The sequence below is a fragment of the Crocodylus porosus genome, unplaced genomic scaffold, assembly GCF_001723895.1.
Source record: "Crocodylus porosus isolate Cpor-Errol unplaced genomic scaffold, CroPor_comp1, whole genome shotgun sequence".
In the NCBI taxonomy this organism is placed as follows: Eukaryota; Metazoa; Chordata; order Crocodylia; family Crocodylidae; genus Crocodylus; species Crocodylus porosus.
The window spans coordinates 43,270,187-43,292,802 of NW_017728947.1; the positions used below are offsets into that span (position 1 = coordinate 43,270,187).

The 22,616-nt window shown below is 42.4% G+C and overlaps 1 protein-coding gene across 4 annotated transcripts in view; it reads right to left on the reverse strand.

Annotated features, from left to right (window-relative positions):
* Positions 1–22,616, reverse strand: part of CKAP5 (cytoskeleton associated protein 5) — a 77,962-nt gene that overhangs the window by 32,772 nt on the left and 22,574 nt on the right. For all 4 annotated transcript variants that reach the window (XM_019551393.1, XM_019551391.1, XM_019551392.1 and 1 more), the window contains exons 6-19: positions 21,930–22,062; positions 21,514–21,617; positions 21,032–21,145; positions 17,849–17,953; positions 12,747–12,836; positions 12,474–12,638; positions 11,412–11,540; positions 10,643–10,825; positions 8,392–8,505; positions 6,173–6,283; positions 4,684–4,776; positions 3,077–3,262; positions 2,780–2,874; positions 5–62 (exon numbers count right to left, since the gene is read on the reverse strand). In XM_019551393.1, coding sequence (XP_019406938.1) covers positions 5–62; positions 2,780–2,874; positions 3,077–3,262; positions 4,684–4,776; positions 6,173–6,283; positions 8,392–8,505; positions 10,643–10,825; positions 11,412–11,540; positions 12,474–12,638; positions 12,747–12,836; positions 17,849–17,953; positions 21,032–21,145; positions 21,514–21,617; positions 21,930–22,062 — 1,680 coding nt within the window. The remainder of the gene's footprint in view (positions 1–4; positions 63–2,779; positions 2,875–3,076; positions 3,263–4,683; positions 4,777–6,172; positions 6,284–8,391; positions 8,506–10,642; positions 10,826–11,411; positions 11,541–12,473; positions 12,639–12,746; positions 12,837–17,848; positions 17,954–21,031; positions 21,146–21,513; positions 21,618–21,929; positions 22,063–22,616) is intronic.

The window sequence follows — 22,616 nt, forward strand, 5'->3', positions numbered from 1 at the left end:
TCACTGGGTTAGTGGCAGCAAGGGCTGTTTTCACATTGCTAATGAAAGCTTTGACATTCAACCTGAAGGAAAAAAAAAAAAAAAAAAGGAGAAAGGCACATATGAACGTGACAGCAAAAATGTTGAAGCACCAGCAAGAGACATCAGCTACAGCTGGTTATAGAACAAAGAGGCAAGCATGAAATAGAATGGAGCATAAAAAACCTCAAAGCACTAGACATTTGTCAATTAGCCCAAAGCTACAAATGCAGCTTGTATGTTTTAAGAAGAAAACCAAAACCCCAAAACAACAATAACACAACAGTGCATGATTTTTCCAATTGCCATTGAACTGGAAAATCCAAAACAGAGCAATTTATTCCCAACTTGAAGACAGCTATTTTGTTGCTTGAAGAAGAACAATGATTTACTCTACATTAACTAGTTCTTTTGAGATGCAAGTGTGGAACCCACTGTAGGTGCTCATCAGGGATCCTGGTTTTCCCTGATAAACCCCCCCCCCCCCCAAAAAAAACCCAAACAATTCCTCTCACAAAAAACCTCAAATCCATGATTAAAATGAAAGGCCACTATCTAGATCTGCTGAACACAATGTTTTCTTGATATAATAAAATAAATTCTAAATACCTATAAAATTTTGGTATTTGATTTGGGGTTATGGAAAAATCAGAGCTCCCCCTGCCCACTTTGCTCACAGAACTCAGGTCCAGACCCCTCATTCCCAAGCCATGGATAGCCCTAGCCCCACCCCCAAACAGCCTTGCCAGTGCCCCTCACTCACCCACTTGGCCCTGTCGGTGCACCCCTCACTTCCCCACCCAGCTCTACAGCTGCCAGGGCTACAGGGTCAATGACCTGAGTCCACAGCCTGCAGCCCCTGCAGCAGCACCTGAGCCCTGGCTGCCACCTGCAGGAGGCAGCAGCTGCGAAGTGCAGCCCTCCCCCCAACCCTGTGAAAGCTTGGGGGGGGAGGGGAGCAGGGGGGACCTGCACCCCCAGGTCTGTGCCCAAGACAGGGGGAAGGCTGCTTGTTGCTAGCTCAGGCTCCCTGCCCTGCTGACCTCCACAGGGGCCTCTGCAGCCTGGTGGGTACAACCCAGTGATGCAGGGCAGGGCTGCTTGCTGCTGAGAGCTCTGTACTGCCCTGGCAAGGCACCCCCTCCTCTTTCTCATGCATGCTGCTGCGGGGTGGGGGTGGGGGTGGCACATGGCTCGCAGCAGGAAGGAGCCATGCCCATAGCTGCACAGGCCTGCAGACGCCCAGGGGGAAGAAAGCAGGGGAGAGCCCGCGCCTGCCCTGCATACAGATCTGGGGGGGTGTAAGTCCCCCCTGGCCCTTGGGGGTGCATGGAGTGGTAGGGAGCCAGTCCTCCCCCTACCCTGCCTGAGCCCACAGCAGGAACCAGGTGGGAGCAGGGACAGGGGACTTTGGTCCACAGCCCTGGCAGCTGGGGACCTTCTGCAGGGCTGAGGAAGTGGGGAAGTGAGATGCACAAGCAGGGCCAGGGGACTGTGAGGAGATTGAGGGGCACCAGTAAGGCTGGATGGTTATGGGGGGGGGCAGCAGAAAGGAAAGAGGCATAGAGCAGGGCCAGGGGGGCCTTTAATTTTACTTGGGGTTTTTAAAATCAGAGAAAACCAGGAACCCTGGTCATGAGATATTCCTAACTGGACTGAAGACTGAATAGCCACCTGTAAGCCAAGACTAAGTCAGCTACTACAGAGCCACCAGAATGATTATGGCTTTGTTTCCGATTATTTAAAATCGCCATGAGAAGGGGGAAATTGTGGAAAAAGTCAACAACTAGTCTAATTCTTAAAGGAGAAAGATTCCAAGTAACAACCATTGATCTGGGCTGGGCTGCCTCAAACATTAGTTGTCCTTGGTAGTAAACATGAGGTATCCTCAGTGATGGAATAACACTTCATGAGGAATCTGTGCAGAGGGCATTTATGGATGGCTACTGACTGCAGACTAAAGCAGCCTAGACTACCAACTCCCAGAAGTCAGGACCCACTGGTGCTTCCTATTCTGACAGTAACAATTCCAGAAAACAATGACTTCCTGACAAGAGGAGTGGGTGCGCTCTTGATTTGTTTGTGTAGTATAGTGATTCTCAACTAGGGTGTCAGGGAACCCTGGAGTACTTTGACAGCTTTTGAAGGATGCCACCAAGAGGAGATAAGCAAGATAATTGCAGGCTCCTGTGAGGAGCTAAGTGCTGCCTCTTTTCTTCATATTGACCAAGCTAACACCCCCACCTTCTCATCCTACCACCATTGCTCCTGAAAACTGTGACAAAACAAAACAAAAACAAAATTAAAAACACGATACCTATAAGCATGAAGGAAGACATTCTCTCATGTCTTTCTTCTATAGAAAGATATAATAACTTTAAGTACCAAGATGCACACGTATCCGCTCTTGTTAAACTTGTCCTTACCACCCATGCCGTATCTCACACTTCAGTTTGCAAGATCTCTGGGGCAGGGATGTACATCTGTATACAGTGTCTAGCACACTTTAGACAGCTATTAAAATAATAGTTCAATATTCTTCTTTTGTTGTTAGGGAGTGATGCACTTCCATACATGAAACATGATCCTTCCACAGCCAACAGTGCTTGTATTTGGGCTACAGAAACAGCAGCTTACTACATGCACTTATGGCAGCAGATGAAAGAAAAAGTTTCACACCAAACTAAGATCCTATGTCTTCATAGATGTTTCCACCCTAAAAACTTGAATTCAAATTTCCGTTCACTATTTCAAGACTTACCCAGAAAAGCCAAACTCTTTAATTGCATTTGAGAGCCAGTTCAGGGTTTCTGACTGGTTTTTAGGATTCTTCTGTGAAAAAGCCATGGCCATAACCTAGAACAGAAGGGAAAATGTGCATCTTTATCCCACTAACAGGCTACGACAAACCAAAAACAGAAATAAAATACCTACTTAGATTTTGCAGGACACTTAACTGGATCTCAGGCATAAGAAGAAAAGTCTTCCATGTGAATGGTACTGGTGTTCCCCACTCCCTACTTCCCCTAATGCTGAAGTCCTACTGTGACTCACTGACCTGTTCAGCAGTCCACGGCAACTGACATGCCTCTGCTATTGCTGTCATAGCTTCCTTTGCATTACTCCCACATTTTACATCACCAATCTTGTCCACAAGACCATCCAACACAATTTGTGCTGATGTTTTGGAGAAGTTTCCTTTCTGTGCAATCAGGGCAACTATGTGAAGCTTCATCTGCATCACCTGGAAAGGGCAAAACAACACTAAGTAAATTCACTTGTGCTACTACATAATCTAGTCTGGGCTGCAGGGTAGTTCAAACTGACTTGAAATCTTTTCAAATGGAATTTGGCTACCTCCCCAAACGTAGTAAATAGGTTCACAAACACTATGGACTCACATTAGTGCCTAGTGCAGTGGTTCCCAATGTTTTTTTGCCGCGACCCACTGCTTGGAGCAGAGTGTGGGGCCCAAGGGCTGGGGAGCTCCCAGCAGAGGACACAGCTTGTCCTGTAGGTGCGGCACCACTGGCACTGCCCCAGCAACCCTCATTTGGGTTGCTACCTGAGGTTGGGAACTGCTGATCTAGTGGAATACAGATTTAAAATCCTTGTTTCTGGCATGTTAACATGGTCCATCTTAAAACCTAGTTTACCATGCATTATGGAAAGCTTTTTGCATATCACTCAGCTTGGGCAATAGAATTAAGCCATCAACTAGCTTAACAATTTGCAGACACAACATTCAAAGTGCCTCATAAAAATGGCAATACTATTCCTATTATACAGATGGAAACAAATAAGAGCAGATCACCATCCTGGTATAGCTGGCAAGTTTCTGTGGTAACAATGAATCTTTTGAATTCTAGTCACCTGCCCTTCTGACTGGACTGCTGTCTTGTTTGAACTTGGGAGAAAAGCACAAATCCTTGAGTTGTACCATCAAATTCTTTTTGAATATGTAGTTATGCCAATTTTGTGAAGAAAAGAAATCACTTTATAAAACTGACCTTCTGAGCTAATCTCAAAAGGAGAAAGGCACAGTTCCCTCTCACGCTTTCCAAAGGCTCTATGACTGCTCTACATACATCCCTTAGTGAAATTTTTCATTACAAAAAATATTCTCTATTATAAAGAAATTTGTTCAAGCTTGCTGAACAGAGTAAAAGCTTATTCAGCTCACCCGTGAGCAAAGCTACTATTAAAAATGAAATGTTTTTTTTTTTTAAATCATCACTGCTTGCAAAAATCCAGCATCTTCAGCCACTGGCTTTAGAACTAAGCTACTGCATGATGAACTCTCCAACATAAACCTGGAATAAATTTATTTTCCACAAAAACCTAAATCCGGGCCGAAACAAAAGTAACAGTATTTCTCTTAAAAAAATCTCTGTAATATGAAGATGTTTACAATTGTACCCATATCACAAAAGCCACAAAGCAAAACAAATTATTTGGAAGAGAATCTCATTTACATTAGAACCCTAGAGCAGACTATGTGTTCAATTTAGAGTTTTAGTAGCTAAGCTCCAAAACAACCAGCAGAGGTGTACTTACAGCTTATGTTCTACATTTTTTAGGTATGAAGCAGCTTTGCAATAATGGGCAAATGCAAGACTGTTCCAGCAAGGAACTGCAATCAATGATGTAAAAATGAAATTTCACCTGAAAGTTGGTTTCCTTCCACCCAGGTTTCTTAGCCAGCATCCTCACTAGAGCCTGGCAAGGCATTTCATTTTTTTCCATTAGTTCTACAGCCTGAAAAATGCAAATCAAATTAGCCATTAGATACCAAATATGGAGAACAAATCGCTAAACAACTGTGAAACAAGTTTAAACAACTCTCGGCTCATCTACAAAGGGTTTAAACTTCATAGTAAATCAAGATACTGCACACCTGAGACTTGCATCTACACAATACAATTCCTCAGTAATTAGTAACTACCAGAAAGAAACCTTACCACACAAGACTAGAATTTGGTTTCAGTTTTATAGCTACTGGACCCATACTGAAGTGAAACAGTTCAAACTACCATTTAACTTATTTGTATTTATTTCCTTTAATAAATGTATACAGATATATAAGCAGCTGTGCCTAACAGCTCTTCTTTAGTGGCAACAGTTGTCATGGGAGCACAACTGAGTTTTCCATTATCAAATAGCCAATGTTGCTTAAACTGAAAATGCAGACACCTCCCTATAAGAATAGAAACACAGACATCTTAAAATTAAGTTTATTAAGCAAACATTTAAAAGTCTAGAATGATTCAGAAAGAAAATCTGCAGTCCAATGAAATCCTGATGTCTTAACATTTGGATAAAAGTTCAACATTGATTCAGACTTGTGATAATGAAGTACAGCCATGCCTGGTATATAAGCCATATGATTTCACTTAAGCATGTTTTATGGCTAATGCTAAAGCTCAATGACAACTGTAATACAAATGCATCAATTATTTGTGCATCTGGAGTACCTGCTTTTAAGTGCAAAACTCACAGTTAAAAAGGGTCACATGGCAGAAATGCTTTAATGGAAAAAAGCCAGGCTCCATACTAAATAGAGCTGTTTGTTGTACATGATGCTTTGTTTGAGCTCTTTCAAGAGAGACACTGGGGTCCTCATTAGCGGCTATGGAGGCTGATGTAATATGGTGTAATCAGATGGTGCTTACAGACCTACAAGTTTGCCAGCCAGGGTTTTGCATTTAAAACTGGTGCTGAACATTGAACAATATGAGATTTTTGTAGAGACTGTGGCACACATTTCCAGGTCAGGACAACAGGTTTGATTCAGACTTGCCCTACACAAATTTTGCTAGCACAGCTACCCTCATCAGGAGTTGGAAGAAGTCAGTGTTATGCCAACAAAAATCCTAATATACACAAAGTTATACTAAAAGAAAAAAAAGTCTTTGCTGTCAAAGTTATTTTGTTCAAAAAGCTGATTAAAACTATATCAGCAAGTGTTCTTTGCCAGCATACACTGCCTGTTCCACTAAGCAGGTTTGTTATTATTTATTTACTAATACACAGACACTTTAAAAAAAAAAAAAGGGGGAGGCAAGCCCTAAAAGGCTGCAGAAAGTCACTGTCTTCCCTAGTTTCATGCTTGCTTCTAAAAGCCATCTTTATCTTTTCACCTTCTAATGCTTACCTTCTGAAACTCCTCCATACAGGCAAGCCTCTCCTTCCAGTTACCACTATCCAGCTGCTGTATGCAAGAGCCTGGGAGGACAGCTGCAGCTTTCTCTTCACACACTTCTATCTACATACAGAACAGAACAGGGTTAAACACTTGTCAACAGGCCTTCTCAAATCAGATACAGAAGCCTTAAGTGCATGTCAAGAAACAGAAATACCACCTCTCAAAGTGCCTGCAATACAGGAGTCAGCCATGTAATTAACAGCTTTACCTTAATGGAGAGGACCAATGCAAGTAAAACTTTTTAGGGCCTATGAGTTTCAGGATACAGTTAAGCTCTTAGAGGACATAGGAAAGATTAGTTTTTGTGCATAACTGCCAGATGAAGTTAAGCAGGCACAGGGAAAAAAAGAAAATCCTGTGTTACTCGCATTTAGTTTTAGGGTTATGCAAATTTTAGCCCGATTTCCTACACTGCCATGAATACTTACTTGGCTTCAAAATCCAATCCATTTACCCACACTTGGTAATGGGAAAAATTAATATTTTCCCAGGCATCCTAGGCAAGGAGGCATAAGATTGCGAGGTTGTTTTGGTGTATGGGAAGGAGCTACCATCATCAAATTGGTTTCCACCAATACCTGTACCTCCTACTAAGACTCCATATGTAAATGACACAGTAACGTATGTACAACATTTTAAACTTGGAGAAATGCCTTCATTTCAGTACCTGACAATCATAAAAATCATAGAAGATTAGGGTTGGAAGGGTCCTCAGGAGGTCATCTAATCCAATCCCATACTCAAAAGCAGAACTATCCCCAAATAGATCATCTCACCCAAATCTTTGTCTAGCCGGGTCTTGAAAGCCTTCAAGGATGGAGATTCTACCACCACTCTTGAGTAACCTGTTCCAGTGTTTTATTACTCTCCCAGTGAGAAAATTCTATCTAATCTAAAGCTTCCCTTGCTGCAACTTGAGACTGTTGCTCCTTGTTCTGTCATCTGCCACCACTGAGAAGAGCCCACCTCCATCCTCTTTTGAACCCCTCCCCCACTTTTAGGTAGCTGAAGGCTGCTATTAAATCCCCTGTCTCCTCTTCTCCAGACTAAATAAGTCCAGTTCCCTCAGCCTCCCCTCATAAGTCAAATGCCCCAGCCCCCTCACCCTTTTTGATGCCCTCCACTGATCTCTCTCCAATTTGTCCGCATCCTTTCTGTAGTGGGGGGCCCAAAACTGAACACAGTACCCTGGATGTGGCCTGACCAGTGCTGAATTGATGGGAATAATCACTTCCCTTGACCTACTGGCAACACCTACCAATGTAGCCCAGTATGCCATTAGCCTTCTTGGCAACAAGGGCACACTGCTGGCTCATATTCAGCTTACTGTCCACTGTAACCCCAAGTCCTTTGCTGCAGAGCTGCCACCCAGCCAGTCAGCCTCTAGCCTGTACTGGTCCATGGGATTGTTCAGTCCTAATTGCAGGACTTTGCACTTGTCTTTGTTGAACCTCATAAGATTTCTTTTGGCCCAATCCTCCAATTTGTCTAGGTCAACAAATCCTAGCCCTATCCTCCAGTGTATCTGCCACTACCCCAGCTTGATGTCAGAATATCCATAATTGAAAAAAAAAAACAAACCACACACATAAGAATTGTTTCATTGACTTTTATCATTGCTCAGCATGTTGCAAGCTCACTTGTGGGTTCTAACTTTAGCATCAGCATACTACTACATTAAGAAAACTAAAAGGATGACTTAGAATTGGAAATGCACTCTGGGAAGCATGAGTTTCACAATTTAGTCTGAACAGTATATACTCTACTGCTTTGCTCATTTGGACTGTGGGAGTCAAGCTCCAGAATACTCCATTTCCCAGACTTAACTCCAGATATGCAACTGAATATAATTTGCAACTTTGAAAGCACTGTTGTGGACATTTCAGCCTCCTCCATCCTTCTGGCAACTCAGTTTCCCTGAGAGGCAAAAGACCTCAAATGTTACCCAAATAGGGATTTGATAATGGCTTGTTTACCAGAACCTGCCCCATCTTAAAACTTCAGGGTCAAATGAAACAGTTCCTCTGTCCCACCAATTTTACTCTGATATAATGCAGGAATCGCAACTTGAGGGTCATAAATTCTACAAGATGCAGAGAAGAATAATTTGCATTGCTTACAAGACATAGCATTCCCTTTTATATTTCAGAGCGAAGAAAAGTACCTACCGAGAGCTCAGATTCAAATATCTCTTTAGTCTCAGGTCCTTTCTTGCCTTTAGTTCCAGCACCTCCCATACCAGCAGTTGCTGCTGGTTTGCCTTTTTTGGGTGGGCCACCAGGCTGAAAAGGAAACAAGTCAACCAGGATAAAGCTCTCAGTTAAGAACCAATATTTATAAGTCAGAAGAAGAGAGTCTTGCTTTTCAATCTTTGGTTCCAATTCCAAAAGATACATTTAAGCAATTGAAGTCTTTCTTCATAGAAGGAAACTTTGCTATATACCAATCGTAACTGGATTAACAAGCAAAATGGTCAAGTCATTTGTGCGTAATTTCAACAGCAGCAAGTCTCAGCAGATGGGGAGAATTCTGGAGAGAAGTTAAAGACAGTGTAAAAAGGGTTTACATTTGCTTGAGAAGGGTCATGGAATAAGAGACAAGTGATTCCATTTCCTTTGGAGATTATAGATGATAGGCTCCAAGTTTGTCAGGCCTAGAAGAAGGCATTTTTCATTACAATGTTAAACCAAACATTTGAATGCCATGTTTATATTTGTTCCTAGAATCCCCAACTCTCTGCTTCGCCAGAAAAAGATGCCTGAAGGACACTGTGAAGATGGTCTACTATTGGAAACCTTTTTAAAATTTGAAAGTCATCTTGATTTCCTTAACCAGATTAGCCGTTTTAAATAGCACTTGGTAGTCAAGACATTAAAGCAACATTGCAGATTATGCTTTATTGCAAAAGCAATACCGGTGTTGAATGTACTGTGAATTCTTATGTGCCGGTCCTACACCAACATGCCTGGATGTTTTCTTGCTTATACAGTTCAAAAACCTCCAAGGAAGGTATTGGGTGGGTTGTCTTCAGGGTTTCAAAATTACAGAATCATAGAAAATTAGGGCTGGAAGGGATCTCTGGAGGTCATTTAGTCCAACCTCCTGCTCAAAGCAGGACCACTCCCAACTATATCATCCCAACCAAGGTTTTGTCTAGTTGGGTCCTAATCAGTACCTGGCATTACAAAAAAATATTAGGATTTAGAAGATGTAAGAATAGAATCTTCACTCCACACCAGTTTGCTTTCTGAAAGAGTTCAGACTGCATCCTTTTTAAACCTTTTGCTGCATAAGCAGTGTGAAAAGTCTCCCTCTATCTGTCCTTGGACTGGGACATTTTGGGCTGCAGGGAGAATGTAACCCCCCCCCCGGGGTTGTGTGTAGTCAAGTGTTTCTGGATTTATTTTCCTGTGTATCTTGTGTGCACCGTATGGGACATTCTCTCACACCCCCCTTATTGTCTCCAGAACCTCTGTCTTAAGTTCCACAGGTTCATTGGAGGGAAACTAGTTGAGTGACTCCAGTCACTTCACCAGAGGTTGCTGACCACTTTTGAAATGATTGGTCTGCGATAGCAGGGTTCAAATAATGCCTATTTCTGGCTGGCACCAGGTGATGAGTTTAGAAAAGTTATTTAAGGATCAGGCCACCTGGTCTGGGGGGGAGCTCTTCCTTTGGCAGGCATCTTGGAACACCTTCAAACAGGGACCTTAGGCTGCCATCTGTGTGAATCAGAGAGTATGCCTGAAGACTAGCTAGAAAATTAGATCTATGTAACTTTAGCCATGTATTAAAAATGGCCAACAAGACCATTCTGTTTTGCTAAAGGCATTTTCTTTGAAGATTTGTCCTGTACCCCTTCCCTGTTCTCCCCCTCCGATTAATAAAAAGTTATCTGTTGCAGCGTGCCTGGCTGTGCATCTGAGGGGAGAAGGGTGAGACAAGCCTTTATACCTCCCTTTGCTTGGCCAGTTAAAGTAGGCTTGGCCTTTTACTTTCCTCCAGTGCAGTAGGCTACTTTTGAATGTTTCAGGCTAAAAGAAACACCCAAAATACCACAGTGGGCCAAGCACCCCCAAGGTCTGCACTGTCCCTGTACCCCGGGCTGCACAGAGCCCTACCAGAGAACGGAGCCTGGGTGGTGGCAGCGATTACCCCAGGCTTGTGGATGTGCTCCAGTAAGGGGGTTGGCCGGAAAAGGTGCCCCAGGGGAAACACTCGAAACGTAGTTATGGTCAGGTAAAGTAAAGCAGGTGGCTTAGCATAGTAGCAGCCCCCACAAGCAGCAAGAACAAAAATACTTGCTGGGATTACCTTGACTCCCAAAAGACCGCAACTAGAAACAATTTGAACAGGTTCCCAGGGAGTAACTCTCTCTTATAACAATTTGCTAAGGTAGGCTGTCTATATCCCTCCTACCTTGACAACAGGTACTTTTTTTGGTGGTCCTGATTTGGCTGAAGTCTCTTTTGTATCTTTGTCTCCAGCAGCCCCTGAAACAACTGGGGTCTTTCCAGGAAGAGTTTTGCCTTCCTTTTTATCAGCTGCTCCTCCTGCCTTCTTACCACAAGCCAGTTCCACCTTTTCAGCACACTCTTTAATCTGGAGAACAAGAGTTAAGACCAACACCATTTAAGTATCAGTCCCCAGCATCTAACCACCTAATGCTCCTTATAACTAGGCTTTTACCCATTAGCACAATAGAATTACCCCAAAGAACATTCAAATTGTTTTATCTAAAAAAAATCAAATTAGTTCCATTAGGCATTAACAGCACCAGATTTAATTTCTAGCCCAAGCAGCATGTTATCTTAAAGTATACATATAAAAGTTGTAAACACGCACATATATGCACAGGTCTTCTAAGACCTCTCAGAACATTTTAAGAGTTTTCTTCACAGAAGATATTATTGAGTAATTCTATTTTAAGATTATTGAACATTCCTGTCACGTGTCAATGCATGGTTGAACTTGTCACCTCAAAAGGGTACAGACACAAGCACACCTCTGGGATGAGTTCAACCACACAAATAATGTGTTGAGCAAAACTTGGTTTCCAAAGGTGAGCACTGCACCTTGAAAACTAACCATTTCCAGCACGGATTTTAAATAAAATGGTTACACAATTCTGAAGGCTATTCAAGACCCCACTACACACACCATCCTACTAAATACCACAGAGACTTACCCGATCTAGTTTAAGTTTGTCTACATCTGTAAGGAAAGGGTTCACAGCTTTCTCTCCCGCTACCTTCAGGGCAGTTCCTAGTGCTTCAAATGCAGCATCTCTTACTTCTGGTGCAGAATCATTGATATGCTGTGGAAAAATGGTATGATTCAGATAATCAGAAGTTTAAAAAGGTGGGTTCAGGATTTCTAATCCAGTTTCTTTACACCAACTTAATAAAACTTTCTCCTGAATATTTTGCCTGCAATTACTATATGAATGGCCTAACATTTCTGTTACAGGACAATTAAGTTTCTTACTACCCCATTTACTTACATATTTGAGTGCAAGTTTCCACAATTTCCCACATACAGTGAGCTTTCGCTCTTTGGGTCTTTCACAAAGGGAGAAAAAACTATACACCTTTTTAAATGTATTTTAATACCAGAAGAAATGACATGGAGACTTCTTTCCAGTTAACAGTGCCCTTTCAAGTGTTGGGAAGTGTGGAATTAGGTTTAAGACCAGGGGTCAAAGAGGATTTATTTGAGAGAACAAGGCAAGAATTAAGCACCACTAATTTCAAAATAATGCTGTAAGGTATGTTTTAAGTTTGAGCAAATTTTCTTCTGGTGAAGATTTACCAGAAAAGAAATCAAAAGGGAAGATATATTAGTTTACTCCACTGAATATCAGTTATCTTAAAGCTACTGTCCACTCTAGTTTCATGTAATAAGACAGCTGGAGAAGTTTAGGGAGAAAAAGTTTACCTGTCATAGTTGGAACTAGGCAATGGAAGTCTTTAAAAAACTAAAAAGCAACACACATAACAGACTGAAACTTATTATGAAGGAATATTTGTTCAAATAAATTGGTGGGGGGGGGGGAAACAGACCAATCTATTGCTGCAAGCCAATCACTACACAATGTTCCCAGTTACTCTGTACCCGTTGCACCAGAAAAAGTGCAGCTTCAATATCTAGTACCCTCCCTACCAGAAATCTCTTGCCATTCCAACCCAGTGTTTCCATCACATCACTGGCAGTGATAATACTAGATAAGTATCAACCCATCCCTTCTTACCTTGAGAAGAGCAGCACAAAAGGGTTTTAGCAGGTTCTTTGGCAAAGTAGAAGGTGTGCAATGACGAAAGCTTCTTGCAATGAAGAGAGATGTCTGTTGTTTGATGGTAGGGTTTTTGTTGTCCATTACAGCCAACACATCCTCACTTATGTTTTGCAATGTGGTCTAAAATGTTAGACAAATAGCCTGGTTAGTTTCAGAAGGGCAAGGGAAGAGAATACTAAAGAAGGCAGAGTGACCAGCTCTCAGCAGGACAAGGTCTTTATTACTTACAGTAAGGAAGATTGCATCAATGGCCTCCTGTAGTGCCTGCACCACTTGAGGCTTCTTCTCTTTAAATTTCTCTAGGATGGTTGGAACAACCTATTTAAAAAACACAGTACACATTTCAGTTAACAAGTGTACTGTGACAAGGTAATGTTGGTTCTATCACTTCGAGAGCATGTCAGTGGCTTTAAGTAGCATCCATCTCTTCTTTCCCCAAGTAGGAAACTGCAGCAGCAGAAACAGCTCTTGCCAGTCCTACATACACTTCACTGAACAGCACCAGAGCAGTGACCCCTGTGTACTTTTAAAAGTGAAAATGAATTAAAAGGAAGTTCGGCTCTTCTCTCAACCGCTTCCTTAAGCACAAGGGCTACGATGGGACTCTGCCCTCTCATACAAAAGAAACCTTTAGCTCTAAACCTGTTCCAGATGTCTTCACAATAGGGGTGCATCAATAAAGATTTTTTGGGCCAATATAGATGGCTGATTATTGACCAGCCATATCAACCAATACCAATCGACTGCTGATATGCAGCCCAGCAGCATGAAGAGCAGTGTACAGCTGGTAAGCCTCTTGGTGGGGGAAGGGATGGAGGGGGCAGATTAAGGCCCCCACAGTGAAGGAGGGAATAGGGCTGGGGCAGGGGCAGGAGATGGCTTATCTGGGGGCAAGGGAAGGGGTGGCTGCACACCCCCTGGGGGAGACGTGGGGGGCATGTTCCCCCTCAGATCTGTGCATGGGATGAAGGCAGGCTGCCCGCTTGGGGTCAGGGCTGCTCCACCCTCTTCCCAGCAGCTACGCTCTAACTTTTCCCTGCCCCTGCTCCCCTGCCTCCTTCATCATGGGGACCTTGATCTGCCCCTCAACACGGCCCTTCCCTCCACACCCACCCCTTTTCCCCAACAGGACTTACCAGCCAGATGCTGTTCTCCAAGCTCCCGGGCTGCACTCCTGGTCATGCGCATACTGCAGTTGTGTACATGCATGTGGCATTTATTGGCAACATTATCAGCCACATCAGCCTAAAAAGCCGATGGACGATAATGTCAACTTTCCTTTTAATCAGTGCCGATACAATATGGACTGATGCAACAGTGCACCTCTACTTCATAACCAACAGGCCACTTTCAATCTGTAACAGACTATAATGTAGTAAATATTTGCCTCTCCCCTGAATCAGATAAGAGCAGTAGAGCTATCATAAGTTTGTTTTCAAGAAATAAAGGTCCAATACTGCTGAAACCCACCTTTCTTGGTTAGGCCAGCCACCACCACCACAGTTCTCACTTACACCCACATGCCCCCAGCATACTCATAACTACTTCAAAAAGCACTGCTCCAGCTCTGCTCAAATCTCATGATTCAGTCAGTCATGATTCTAAAAAAAGATATCCAACAAATCCATCTTTCCCTCAGCACCTGGTTCAGATAATAAATTACTCTATATTATGTATGGGATGACCTGAACAAAATGAACTGCCCTCTCAGTCAAATCTGGATGAACTGTCCAATCTGAAGTCAAGCCAATGTAGAAAACCAGATTCCAGATGGTGCATGGGAATTGGAATCACAGTAAAGCAACACTAATTAAACTAATGCAGACCAAAACATTCTAGTGCCAAACAAGAAACATGCGGTCTCATTTACAATACCGAGCCATTTACAGCCTGCATCATCAAGACCTACTCAATGACATCATAAGGCCTATGTTGGCCAATGTCATCCCTCCTGATTAGCACTGGCCAGAACAATAAGTCAGGCAGGACAGCATTGGCCACAATGACTAAGGGACTCGGAATTCCAAATCTGCTAAAAAGATATCAGTTAGGGGTCAAGGATTTTATGAAGCACTAGCAAATTGCCTGTCACAAATAACGGATGACTATGTCCCTACTGGGCTTGGTTACCCGATCTTCCTTTGGGTTGCTCACAGGTTGTTTAACCATCCAGGAGGTTGGATTAGATTAGGGGTTGTGTACTTGGGATATAGACACACTTCCGGGTCTGCTGCCAAGCATGCTGGGGAGGCCCCCACGCTCCCCACACTAGAGAGAAGGGACATTCCATGCGCCCTAGCACTGCAGCATTCACAAGCTGCCTGCTACCTAGAGGTATGTAGGAAAAAACATTTAAAGCTGTGTCTATATCTGACTCTCCGAATCAATTTGGAGAGTTCTGATTCGATTTGGAGAGATTAAAGGGTCCTTTGAATTGATTCGGAGATGCGGCCACTGAATCAGGTCGAATCTCTGCCAAATCAAATTGGAGACCGAAGCTTTGCACAGCCCTAAAGCTTGCACACAGCAGCTGCCGCCACCACCACCAACTGCCCCGCACTGCTGCCACTCAGGTCCAACCGCACACCCCACCATTCCCTCTTGAATTCCTGGCAGGAGCCATGCCACCCCACCTCCTGCTGCCTTAAAAGAGCGTTACAGATAGACACACAGACTAAGCCCTTTATATAGATACCTATAGCTATAACAATATTTCTCTATCTATAATGATTTCTTTAAATCGATCTATATATAATGATATCTATATATGATCAACACTATGATTTTCTTCATGATAAAAACCCAAACGTGGCAGACAAAAAAAAAAGGAGAGAGAGTGCACGCATGTGGCTTTACTTTAAATTCAGCACATTCCCAAACTGAGCTCAGCACATGCCCAGAAGACTGCATTAGTTAGGCCCGGCTCACCCAATATCAGTATAGATTAGGTGCTTTAATAGGCCTTTTTTGGTACTTATCTAATAGCTGATTCAATCAGCTATTAGATAAAAGCACCAAAAAGCTCAGCTGAAAAGTGCCCAATCTATACAGACACTGCAGAGCCAGGTCAAAGTAGCGTGCTGCTTCTTCTGTTAAGGCACAGTTGCTTGTTTTTAACATCTGCAAGCAGCCAGTATTTACAGAAGCTACCAAAAATGCCTGCTGTATACCTGTTGTAAGCAAAACTACCACACATAACCAAACAGTCCATCCTAAGGAGGGCTTTTCATCTCAAAGACAGATTATACAGTTTACAGATGTAATGCTCCCAGGTCATCAATACTGGCTGAGCTCATTTCTCATGATCCTATGCACCGTGAAGATGTACCATGAGTCAAATTCAATTCCCAAGACCTCCATGACTGTTGTGATAAAATCCTAACATTTATTATGCTCACTGTAAAACAGTTCCTATTAACTAACAGCCTCTTTACCACAATAGGTACTAGTTATTGATACAATGTACTATATAGAGAGAAGCGGAATTTTGAACAGTGACAGTTCAAGAGGCTGAAATGGACAGAACTACACAATGCATTCCTACAAACGTGTGCTGAGGTTTAGTAAAAACGATGATAGTAAAAAAATGTTGCAATAAATCACCCTACTTTGCTGAGCTGGGGAGGGAGAGGATAATACATTTGAGAAGGATTTTCAGACAATTTGCATCTGTCCCATCTCAGCAGCAGCATTCCCTCTAAGCTGCACGGCATGGAGTCTGCGTGGCCACGCAGGAGCACCTGGCAGTGCAGTATGAGCGCACCTGCGCAGCCACACATGCCACACAGCTTAGGAGGGAACACTACCCAGCAGCCTACCTGCATTTCTGGAGTTCAAGATACTCAAGTTCTGGATAGCTTTTAAAGTTAGTCTCAACTCAAGATCTGAAAATCCAACCCATTCCTTTCTTGGTCCATGACTCTGCTGTAGGGAATGTGGTACCACTCAATTAAATGACCAATGCTTTATTTAGGGCAGGGATTTTCCTTCTCTCTTTCAACAAGGCAATAGTCTCACTAACTCAGAAAGAAGATCTAACCAGATATACACATCACTTCTAGCCAACTACTAATTTGTAACAAACCTCCATCCCCAAGCAAGCTCACAGGTCAATTATGCAACTGCAGCTAACATTTTACATAAGTAATTTCCAAACCATGGGACAAAAAGTCACAAGTTGGTGACAAGCCAGAAATTAAATAACATTACAGCAGCTGTGCTCAGACTTCACATGGAGTCATAAGCCAAAGGGTGTTAGACATTGCTTAATGCAGTACTGGAAAGGACACAGCTACCAATGATGAACAGCATACAAAAATCTATGTAGAAAAGAAACAAAGGAACAAGGAACTCTATAATTCTACTGAACTGTTGCTTTTCCCCAGTTAGCTGACTCTGCAGCCATGAGGGTTAACTTTTAAAACATGAATCAAGGTAAAGGTGTTTGCTTGTATCTAAATACAGCTCTAAAACAGTAGCCTGGACAATGCCGGATTTATCTTAATCAGGGCTTTGAAGATGAACAATTCCACATCAGCAAAAGCTGGTATTTTTCCAATCTGTCACAGAATTCATCACTTTTCCAGCAACCAGGCATATCACTTCACTCCCTCTTGTCTGAGTTACCTAGAGCTCTCTCTTGGTCTTTAGAAAGAGAATCAGGTTGGAAATCCATTGTACCCAAAGAGCATGGCTATGGAGACCAGCCACTGACATCTACTACAGGTTCTTTTCCTTCCTTAAGAATGACAAATCCCCCACAAACTCTGCCATTTTGCAGGAAAGGAAAGAGGGTAAGAGATTAAACCAAAATTTCTGAAAAGCACTTTGGCAGGCAAGGCCTGGGTAACAAGGGCGGGGGGTGGGGGGGAATATCAATCCTTGAAAGTGGCGTTTTAGGTCAGCAAATGTTTTCAACATAAGCTTGAGGTATGAGCTCGTGAGAAACTTTCTCTCGGGAGAGGGAAGAATAAAGGCTTTCAGGGCAGTAGAGTAAGTTAACACAATTATGAAATTCAAGAGTTGTTCCTATAAACATGCGCGTGTGTGCATGCACGCACACACACAGAAACATGAAACCACCTACCTCAACAACAAAGTATGGTACTTTTAACTTAATACCATAATCAGAAGTCTTTGCATGCAACTTCTTAGTTATTAAATTAAAGGGTAAAAATTTCTGAAACAATATACACACATACAGGTCAAATGTATGTTATTACAGAAATACTGGCCTCAAGCTATTATACAAACTCAGAACTATTTTTTAAAGCAACTTGACTACTTGTGTACCAAGAAGGTAACAGAGTAAAATACATACTCTTACTTACATGTCCTGCATATTGTCCAAATTTCTTCCTGAGGCCAGTAGCCAGACCAGCAAGGCATTTGGCAGCCAAAGCAACCAACATAACATTTGTGTCCTTCCCAACAACCTGAAAAAGAACAGCATTAAAGATCAAACCAGTAAAAGATTCTTAGCATTGAAACGGACAGTCAAAGCCAGTGACATCCAAAGCGAAGAGAGAAAAAGGTACTTAGTGAGCTCACACTATTTGAGCTGGCTAATAAAACAAAAACTTTATTCATCGCTGTTCTTGTATTCTGAAGCAAAAATTTACTGTCTAATAAGTAACCATGTGTAAATGTTGGCTAGTCTTAAGTTTCTGTTGTGGTTCATATTAAAATGCTATGCACCACAATTAATGTTTGCCTCCTTCTCAGAGAAGCTTAGAAAAGTTTATGCAATTATACCTTGTTATCAGATTTGAAAAGGTCATTTGGTTTGACTGTGCCTACTACAAGCCCCAGAATTCAAGAAGTGACATCTGTAAAAATGTATGCATACTCGAGGCCAGCTGGACTGCCTTCAATGTCAAAGGTAAGTAGTAGGCCTTACATTCCAGTTCCCCCCACCCCCAAGGGATTCTATATTTTTTCCTTTTCATATTAATCTGCCTCAATTTAGAGAGCATATGTCCTGGAACAATAATATTTCTCACGGCCCATTTCAGGAGGACATTTTAGAGGTACTCAGGCAATACAAGCTTAACTGAAAATTTGAAAGTCAGGAGAAAGCAGTGTGGGTTTCCAAAGGAATAAAAAAGGAAAAGTGGCTAGATGAAATTTTATTCACTTCAAAGAACAAAACTGATTGGTATCAATCAAACCTAAAGTTTGAAAAGGCATTTATATATTGTTCTCTCACTGGGGGATGTTTCACTATATTTATGTCTAAAACGCAAGTTTTATGAACAGCTGCATGGACTGTAGATGCACTATTCCAGAGGCATGCAGTTATTTCAGGCAGAGGGCTGCTTAACAAGGTTTGGTGAGCTGTTGAGGGCCACATGGGTAGCCCCACCCCTTGACAGTTGCCCCTCCCCCCAGTCACCATCTTGGGACCAGAAGTCCCACCCCTAACCCCTGACCTTTGCCACCAGAAGTCCTTGCCCCCCAAAAAATACTCCTTTGGGGGGTGCCAACTTAGAACCAAAAAACCCCAAATCATACACAAAGTCAAAACACCTACTATAACATTTTAATTTTATTACAAAAAATATTTTTGTCATGATCTGTGTATTGTATATAGAGGTGATTGCAATAACTCAAAATAAATTCTTAGTCTTTTATATTGTATAGGCGTGTATGTGGGGGTGTTTATGTACCTGTGTGGCGGGGTGTGGGACAGAAGGTAGGTTGGGGGTTATGTAGTGCTTGGGTTCTGGAACACACTGTTCTCTCTTGTAGTCAACACCGGGGGCGGGGGTGTCTGTGTGTGTGGCCCACCCCCATGGTGCAGCAGAAGGCAGTGGCACTGGTGCCTGGCTCTGGTCAGTACTGAGAAGCACTCCACAGTGAGGAGCATAGCCCACACCGGGCATCCTGTATTACCCGTTCTCTCCAGCATTCACGCAGCAGGGGAGAGAAGCCCCAGGCACTGGACCTGGCTGCCTTCCCTGCCCCAGCTGGCTCCTGTGCCTGAGAGAAAGGGGGTGCCTGGGGCATGCGGGCAGCGGATAGCAGCTCTGGATCATGCTATCACCACTACAAGATCCCAGTCCCAACCCAGGAGCAGTTCCCTGCCACTGCTGCTGGGGCCAGTCTCCATGGAAACCCTGGCCCTGAACTGTCACATCAATATGCGCAGGCGCCGCTTGGAAATGGAGTCCAGCCACTAGCCAAATCCAACATTTTGCCCATCCCTGCCCTACAGTCTCTTGGATAAGATTAAGGGTATAGCAGCTACCTTCTGGGAAGAGACAACAGGTCTAGCTGATTGAGTATTCCCCTACAGTAAGCAGCACCAGTTTCAAAAGGAACATTTCAAGACTACCTGTTGCAGAAATCTAGACCTAGTATTTTTGACCAAAACCAAATCAAAAGTTGCCTTTTTCTCTGAAACTCGTTTTTTTTTTTCCTCTTTTCCACTTCTATTTTAAAATCTTTACCATAACAACTGAAATTATGAATACAAATATCCAATCCATTTTAAATCTGGAGAGTTACTTTGCCTTCAAAGTTATATGACAACTAAATCTATTAGAACTATACATTATCATACTTTGGCAAATATATTTAGCCTTTAGAAGTACTACATTTAATTTCACCAAATTTGTTTTTGCATAATAAAAAGATCTGTGTATTATTTTCTCTAGGCAACGGGCATCTGTTTCTCAGAGGACCATTGATTTGTGCTGAGTAAGGAATTATCAGCTCATTGAACATCTGCAAGTGTGACTGTAGAGCCCAACACTCTCTATCCATTGTCTCTATCCTTTTTTATTTCCATCAAAAGTAAGCACTCGCTCAGGGTTTTTTCCACTCTTCAAACAGGTTCTTCCATAAGTAGGAAGCTGTACCTCTCTGAATTCCCTGCAATTCTGCCATATCCTTAACAGTGGGCGCGTCTACACAAGACACTTAATGTGGAGAACACCAGTTCTACTGCACACTGACGTGGCAGTTAAAACCCATGTTAATGCAAATTTAGTTTCATGAGCATTAACTTCACTAAAAAAACCAAACAAACAAACATTCATCTGTGCTAATGCACAGTAGCACTGATTATGGTGCATTGTTAGTAGCTAATGAACGTGTAGACGTGCCCAGTGTCAGATACAGTAATCAAGATGAGGGATGAGCTGGTGCTCTGTAGTACTGTTCACCAACCTGCTTTATTCCAAGGTGCCCTTCAACTATTTTTACAAGTAGTTGTACACAGGCCAATTATCTTTGGTTGAGGAGAATCTGTTTTTGTAACAGACCTCTAACAAACCTACATGTTTCACCAACTTCCAAAATAGCCAAAATAACTTAAATACCTAAAGGGTCTCATCAGTCCAAGATGTACTGCTGAAAATAACTTGCATATACATAGTATTAGGAATGGGACTTGTGTTCAAGAAAATAGTGCTCAACAGTGCCCTTTCAGATGTGAGGTATAGTCTTCTGGAATTATGGAGTTAACTGACAGAACAAAGGCCTCCTATACACAGTGCAGAGATATTTACCTTTTTAAGAACTCTAACCAAATCTGCATAGTCTCCTGCTTCCAATTTGGGATTCTTCACCAGAATTTCAACAGCTTCCAGGGCTTCTTTCCTCTCTTGCCACTTTTTGGCTTCCTGCAAGACAATGCTTCCACATTTGCATACAGCACAGACATTTAGCAGCTCCAGAAAAACTTGTTTCAAGACAGTTTAACTTTGACCCAAGAAATTCAACCATTTTTAATGTCTTCATCTACTATAAGCCTAGTGGTTGCAACAAAATGTTGGAGTGTACATTTCAACTTTCATCTTGCTTTCTTGAACTTATAGCCATTTTGCTGACACAATAAAGGGCTGATATTTTGCAAACCATCTCCCTATTGTCATTTATATAGCATTACTCCACTCTGCAGGAAATAAGTTAGTCTTAAACACCATCAGCCCACATCTCTTGGTATGGGATCTCAATATGACTAACTATGAGCAGTTAAAGCTGTACTCACTATTTTGTCATAAAAGTCTTTGGGAAGTTTGGAAAGAATTTCCACGGCTTCCAGAAGCTCATATGCATCCACCTGTGGAACCACCTCATCCCCATCATCTCCTCCTGCAGATGGATAACAGGTTATCAGACAGGCATGAGAAGAGAGACTTGGGTAATTCTCAACTATCCCCATGTTCTATTTATTCAAGGATGGCAACAAAAGTGGAATATGGATGGTAGCAAAAATTTGCTACTCCAAAAGTAGGAAACCTTTTCAGTTACTATCTCCTTCACCAGCTGTCATTTCAGAAGGCCTGGTGTGCTCCACACACCTTCATATCAGTTTAAATTAAAAGCACCTTTTTCACCTGTTCCACTTCATCATGGGTCTTGGAATAATAATAACGTATTCCCAACTGAGATCAAATACATTACCTCCATCTGCATCACCTCCAGCTGCCTGCTGCTGCTCAAACTTTGCTTTCAGCTCTTGCTGAGAACGTAAAAAACGAGTCTGTTTGGGAGCTGCTGGTTGTACTTTGACCCATTCTTCCTCTAGCTCTTTTAGCTGCAGAAAGTCACAAGGCATCACTAATATAATATGTATTCCAGCCAAGCAAAACATTACTAAAAGCGGTATGGTTCCTCCTTAGTTAATAGGAGTGCTCTTAAACTTGTCTGGATGGGGTATCCTTGCAATAGTTCACTTACAATGTTATTATACTAAACTACAATATTTGTTCTACTATTGTGGTGTTGGCTAGAGGTAGTCTTCCACCAGCAGCACAATAAATTTACTATTTAATCAAGTGCATTACATAGAATAATACCAGAGTGCGGTGAATATTTACACAATCTGGCTAGAACGATTGGAACTGGCTTATGTGAGGGGGTTATAGTCTAGATTTATTTTTTAAAGAAGAGAAACAATTGAGAGTATAGGACAGTTTCACTTTTCTATTACACCATATAATGAGGGCAACAAATTTACAGGACAAGGAGGGTTGGGTTAGGCCAGTGGTTCCCAATCTGTGGTGCAGCAGTGGTATGCAGACAACCTGTCAGTGGTATGTTTCATAGTTTGTAGGGTCGGAAGGGGACCTGAGCAGATCATCTAGTCCG